General features: G+C 54.0%; 3 protein-coding genes across 3 annotated transcripts; all 3 read right to left on the bottom strand.

Moving 5' to 3' along the window:
• Positions 1 to 208: 208 nt before the first annotated feature.
• On the bottom strand, positions 209 to 756 carry LAESUDRAFT_562452 (uncharacterized protein). The gene is made up of 2 exons (XM_040902958.1): positions 588 to 756; positions 209 to 494 (listed from the first exon to the last, which is right to left on the bottom strand). Exons 1-2 carry the CDS (start codon positions 619 to 621, stop codon positions 277 to 279), a joined length of 252 nt encoding a protein of 83 aa, XP_040757966.1. The 5' UTR covers positions 622 to 756; the 3' UTR covers positions 209 to 276.
• A 1,041-nt stretch (positions 757 to 1,797) lies between these two features.
• LAESUDRAFT_732493 (uncharacterized protein) lies at positions 1,798 to 2,094 on the bottom strand (the record flags this gene model as incomplete). The annotated part of the gene is made up of 2 exons (XM_040910249.1): positions 1,798 to 1,846; positions 1,910 to 2,094. A coding segment is annotated over one exon (185 nt), but the record flags the coding sequence as incomplete, so codon positions are not given.
• Positions 2,095 to 3,859: 1,765 nt separating this feature from the next.
• Positions 3,860 to 5,441, bottom strand: LAESUDRAFT_688429 (DUF647-domain-containing protein). Its single transcript, XM_040905993.1, has 5 exons — positions 5,036 to 5,441; positions 4,645 to 4,967; positions 4,560 to 4,594; positions 4,019 to 4,501; positions 3,860 to 3,956 (listed from the first exon to the last, which is right to left on the bottom strand). The coding sequence occupies exons 1-5, from the start codon at positions 5,434 to 5,436 to the stop codon at positions 3,864 to 3,866; spliced, it is 1,335 nt and encodes a 444-aa protein (XP_040757964.1). The 5' UTR covers positions 5,437 to 5,441; the 3' UTR covers positions 3,860 to 3,863.
• Between the last annotated feature and the right edge of the window lie 243 nt (positions 5,442 to 5,684).

Below are 5,684 nucleotides of genomic sequence, written 5' to 3'. Positions count from 1 at the left end.
TCTCTTAAGGTCACGTGCCAGGGGCGCTTGATTGGGCGCTACCTTGTGGGTCACGTGATGTGTCGATTGGCGCAGACAATCGATAAGATCCTTGAGCGCTTAGCTGATCATCAATGATGTCGTGTGGCTTTTGTGGCTGGCTTTGGTGACGCTGCTTGAGTCCAGTTACAGTAGGGCCTTCCGAATAGGGAAGTGCTAATATACTGTGACAGTGTAGGCACTATGGTTCACGGTGAGGAATGCGATTGCATGGATGTTTCGTTCGAGCACAAGCCATCACCATTGCGAGTGTAGAGACATGCGCTCGGCGCCTTGCTGCGTACTGCTCCAATGAGCTTCTCGAATGGTCCGTGACTCGAGAACAGTCTCACGAGAGTCAATAGAAGGCAGTTCAAATGTAAGTGTACATGCAGGAGGAATAAGTGCAACGTGCCGAGGTTGGGCCTCCTCCGTGCAGACTGGAGCTAGTTCATTAATGAACGCCAATTGTGGCTCTTAAGATGCACCGGAAGTCATTCGAAATTGTACATATATTGATCATCAGACTTGAAGAACTACAGAAGGCCGGGCATCAAGGGGAAATGTACCCACGAGATTGCCTTCGCGCGACCAGACAGCCATCGATCGCGCGCTGATCTGCAACGTTTCGTGTCACGCGTCACTCACCGATGGGCCCAGAATCGACGAACCGAGCTGAGCTGACTGGGTCGACAAGTTCCCCGGAGGGAGCCCGGAGCTGCGAGATGATTCGCAACGTCGGCGTGGGTGCCTCCAACTGAAATTACACCCTACCCTGGAACGGAAGTGAGAACCTGTCAGATTTGGAACTCCGCTATGGTGGCAGTGGCGCCCTCTAGGCTTGGGCTTATCTCTTGCTCTCCTGCACAGCTCGGCTGTATGCCGGCCCTTAATATCGTATGTCGTCGCTTCCTCAGACGATTTTATAGGTCTGCCTAGGGGAGACAAATGCCGGCCTGTACGAGATGGTAAGATGTCAAAATGGGTACTGCCATGCTCCATGTCCCGTGCCACTCTGACCAGCCTTGCGCAACATCGTGCAGGTGATGCACAGGTAACCAGTCAAAAAGCTGTGAATTCAATCTGTGCCGGCGATTTTCGCATCAATGAGAGTCATATCGGACAACGCACCTGAGCAGAGTCATCCAGAAAGAAAGAAGATGACACGGCATGGTAGATAACAGTTGTATTCTGATGTGAACTTTACTGCAGCCCATCAGAATACGAAACGAGATGCCGGTGCATCCATGAGAGTCGGATTCCATCCAGAACATCTCTGAGAGGTCTACCATGCAATGCCGCCCTCTATGACAAATTTGAGAGTGATATGACACACCTTCTTCACGCCCATTCCTGTGAACGCTTTTTACCCAGCACCTCTTCCTCCCTCTCAGTGTTTCCCTTCCTGTTCCTCTGTACCATGCTCCCCCTATTGTATAAGCTCAGATCCTTGCTGGAACGACTCACCTGCATCTGTCATGGTGGCCCTGACCACGCAAGCTCTACATGGGCTCGAGATCTCCAAGTTCAAGAAATGCAGAGCATCGGACTAGTGAGCGTGTTGATGTGGTGCACCAGTCAGTCTCAGAGGTAGGTAATATGTCCGTAATGCCTAACGGCCCAGGAATCTGATAGAGTGCAAGTAGTAATGACTGTGTTGGGACACGTCAAGGCGCGTCAAGACAAAGGCGCTCGACGTGCAATGTCGTCACGTGAGCGCGAGCAGGACAGGATGCGGAGACCAGGAAGACTCACACCTTCTCCCCACCGACACGCCCGTCGCCATTTCAGATCCTCCAGTGTCAGGTCTGCATATCACTCGGCAGCCCTCAGTGAACGGATGTCAGTACTCATCCGAGAGATTGAGAGATCGTCACGGTACGCCTCTTCTCTATTCATTTTTTCATCGGCCAAACCTGCGATGGATGATTCAGCAACCTCCACGTATTCCAATTGTGTTACACACCTCGAGCTGTGCTGTGCGGCAAGTTCGTCGTAGGTGGGCAGCAAGTCGTCGCCACGTTCGTCGTGCTCCGGAAAGACCGGCACGTCATCTTCTGGATACTCGTGCTCATGCTACACGTATGAAATAACGTCTCACATGCGACCGGGCATTCTGAAGGTTCAATAGCTTGACCAGGTCCGTTTTGGCTCAATTTGCTCGCCTTTGATTCGTGATGGACATCGGGATCTGGGAGACATTCGAGGTAAGTCTAGATGGGATAGACAGCTTCTTATTGGTCCATGCGTTCACTGAATGTCGAGCCTCAAAACAGCATGAATTTGGCATGCAGAAGCCGCATAGAGGGGTACACCGGCTGTCAGCCTGCACTATCAGCATTCCACCCTCGACATTCATGTTTCGCCTAGATATTGGTAAGGTCAGGCCCAAGCTATTCTTGATGCTCACTCACCGTCACTAATCTGCTCTCACAATGAGCTAGAGCGCCATCTCTCATGCATGCAGCGTGCCTCTCAACGGGGCCTCCATGAGTTGATTTGCTTCAATGCTCGATTATTGGAGCGTCCACGCCCCTGGTATCTCGAAGCAATGACGAACGTACAGCCAGCCGAGCAAGCTTGCCGCACTTTCCCTTCGCTCAACGGTCACATTTCTGACACGCCCTACTAACTACGGTCGGCTGCCTGAAGGCGCAGCAGTCGCAAATGCGCAAATGTAAATACACTGACCATGAGTCATAATGCCAGTTCAAATAATATTTGATGGTCGCGATTGCAGAGCCATACTCACTAGCTGAGAACTCTGAAATGGTTGTAGGTGCGTACATTTCGTGTGAATATTCCAAGCATGTCTTCCGGTGGGCAACAAAATGACATCGGGACCCAGTTTTGCATGAGATATGGCGTCTGGGCTGCGGATGACGGAGAGCGCGAAGCGCATCAATTGCGCTCCCATTCAGACCGAGATTACCAATGCGTGTCCTGTGCTGTGAGATGGAGACGATTCTGACCACCCGCACGTCTTGTAAATGCTGTGTTGAATAGCCAAATTCAGACGGTGCGGGTCATGAAAGGCAAGCCTTTAGAAGATCTGAACGGTCCGGGTTCACCGGATTGTCAAGCTGAAGTGCGCGCTGAGCAACAGTCCAGAGCGACGTGCGATGTTGCCACAATTCACGGTCATCATGTGCACATGGGCGACGGCAGCGGTGTTTCCCTGAGGTATGTACACATTCCCCCTTCGTGCTTTTACGGTCCTAGCTTATAAAGTCATGCCTGGCATCCTGTCGCATCGTGTTATATTCACTCACTCGGTGAATATCTATGCCGGCAGCATTTGAGAGGCGAACAGAGTCACTTCGGGGAGAATGGCATGGAGGACGTCCGTTTGACGAGTTGCGATGGATCCGACAGGATCGGGGGGATGGATGGGGGTGAGTGAGGGATCATACGGTAAGAACGGCAGATGAAAGAGCTTTTCATGATGTATGTAGAACTTCAATACAATCCTTAGTGCTCGGTAAAGCTATCTAAGCCAGCTTTGGCCGCTATAAAAAGGAGAGTAATAACACTGTCAATGCACCTCTTTATGCCCTATCCACTGTCCCATCTCCAACATTCCACCCGGTCGTCTCCTCATCTAATTGACAGGCATTTGTGTCCATCCAGCCCACAGGGACCCCGGCCAGAATCCGACATGAGGGCGCCTAAACCCACGAGGCGATGTATGCACTGGCCGCTCATATCGCTGAACAGGCGCACGAATGCTCGTCCTCAGTCGGTGGGCGGGCCCGTTCCAAAGGTGTCATGTAGGAAGGTACATGGTGGATAATTCTTGCAGGTTGCAGGGCCAGATGCGGCGGCCTTCACGCTGTGCCCCATGGTCAGCTGCCGCCTTTGGCGTGAATGGGATGGTAGAACACCGCGATCGACCGATCTCTGGAAGACAGCGAGGGATACAAAAGGTATTTCTCGTGCTGTAGATATGAGTCATCAGATAAGCCGCGGTGCACCAGCAAGGGATCAACAGAACACAGACCTGCAAGACTCCCGTGCATATCTCCCACCGCACGGGCTCCCGCTCCGCGTCGCTGCCCACCGCATCCGCGACCCTCGGCGCGAGGTCGATGAACCTATCGCTCTTCCGCTTGAAGAACTCGCCAAACGGACCGGTGCTCCTCGCCTCGTCCATCTCCCTCAGCGTGACGATGCTGCCGTCGCTGCCATGCTCGCCCCCAGAGGCGTACCCCTGCGCGAGCAAGCTCAGGCGCGGCAGCGTGAGCAGCTCGAACGTCGCCAGCTGCATCATTCCCGTCGTCGATGCGAGGTGGATGGGTGTCAAGATAATGAAGAGCGCATAGAGGTACGCAGGCGAGTGGGATAGCGTCAGCAGCCCAATGCCTCCAACGTAGCCGACCAGCTGTGCCAGGGAGTTTTGCGACTCATCTTTCGCAGCCACGTCGCCCATGTTGCCTTGCAGCGAGAAGTAGCGCATCCACTTCATGTGGGTTGTGGACCAGATCTGGCAAAGCAGCAGGCGGTGAGCGCCTACTTGTATCACATCTAGCTAACACACTCACAGCGTACCCGACGAGCTTGAAGATGTTCCCGCCAGCTATATCCAGCTCCATCAGGTCCAACCGATCGTAAAGTGTCTCTTCTCACCTGCACACAGTAGGAAGCTTGTCGGAGTGGGGTGCACCAGCACCGTCGCCATCTGCAGGGCGCTGCCAAACGCGATGACGCCCTCACCGAACAACGCAATGGTCTTCGGGTGGCTGTCGAAGAACGGCGAGAACCGCCGAATGAAGAACAGCTTGGCTATCTCACCCGCGCCGTCCTTGATGATCCACTGCACCGCGACGGCGCCGAAGATGCTTCCCTCCGCGCTTACGCCGACAGCCGACAGCAGCGCCTGGTTGCAGAGCACTGAGACGATGGTCCCCGCCATGCCCTCGACAAACTGAAGCACGTGGAACCACCAGTACCTGTTACGGAGCATCAGCACATTCATCGACGCCCCGTTCGTCTTGAAGACGAGAATGGTGCCACTCACGAGCGATGCACAGACTGCGGGTAATTGGTTGGCAAGAACATCTGCCGCAGCCAAGACGCGAACCTGCCCGTGAAGGACGCCATCATCGATACATCCTGCTCCCGACCGTGAGCAGGGACAGGAAGCTCACGCCATTCCTTCGCCACGCCGCCCTCCCCCCATGAGACATGGCATTCACGGCCCCCGATGCGCTCGACTGCGAATGGCCGTGGCTTTGCGTCGAGCGGCGCGTCGATTCGGCTGGCGTCGACGGCAATTTGTTTTTGAGACTTGGAGGTTTGATAGCTCCGGGAGAGGGAGAGGGAGCGGCAGCCAGGGCAGACCTTTAGGGTCCATGTGAGACGCGTCCGCGTTCGGAGGATGTGACGGCGTATGGGGAGGTGGACCGAAGATTTTATCATGGAAAACAATAACTGGTGCAGCACTAGACCGTATCTCTAAAGTCTCAGCACCTGAAGGATGTGTGCATCCACCAGTCCTAGTCAGAGCTCGGTCGGATGAAGAACATCGTGTAAGAACCGGACCTTGCAAATTCCTCCTCTCAGGCCTCTTCACTCTTGATATGTATACAGTCAAGACCCCTCAGAATTAACGAATTCTAAAATCTCGCTCTATGTTTGACGCGTAGATTCTAACGAAGCGAGCAGCT

The sequence above is a fragment of the Laetiporus sulphureus genome (genome assembly GCF_001632365.1).
Source record: "Laetiporus sulphureus 93-53 unplaced genomic scaffold LAESUscaffold_88, whole genome shotgun sequence".
NCBI lineage: Eukaryota > Fungi > Basidiomycota > Agaricomycetes > Polyporales > Laetiporaceae > Laetiporus > Laetiporus sulphureus.
The sequence above is the reverse complement of the archived record's forward strand: the minus strand, read 5'-3'. Positions and strand labels throughout refer to the sequence as shown.

What these genes read in the sequence shown, in the direction of transcription:
- LAESUDRAFT_688429 (XM_040905993.1), bottom strand. Translation starts at nt 5,436, where the DNA reads ATGATAAAATCTTCGGTCCACCTCCCCATACGCCGTCACATCCTCCGA. An exon ending in CCGCAGTCTGTGCATCGCTC is followed by an intron (nt 4,968 to 5,035) that starts GTGAGTGGCACC and finishes GCTCCGTAACAG; the next exon opens with GTACTGGTGGTTCCACGTGC. An exon ending in TATGCACGGGAGTCTTGCAG is followed by an intron (nt 3,957 to 4,018) that starts GTCTGTGTTCTG and finishes TCATATCTACAG; the next exon opens with CACGAGAAATACCTTTTGTA.
- LAESUDRAFT_562452 (XM_040902958.1), bottom strand. Translation starts at nt 621, where the DNA reads ATGGCTGTCTGGTCGCGCGAAGGCAATCTCGTGG. An exon ending in GCGCGAAGGCAATCTCGTGG is followed by an intron (nt 495 to 587) that starts GTACATTTCCCC and finishes GTGCATCTTAAG; the next exon opens with AGCCACAATTGGCGTTCATT.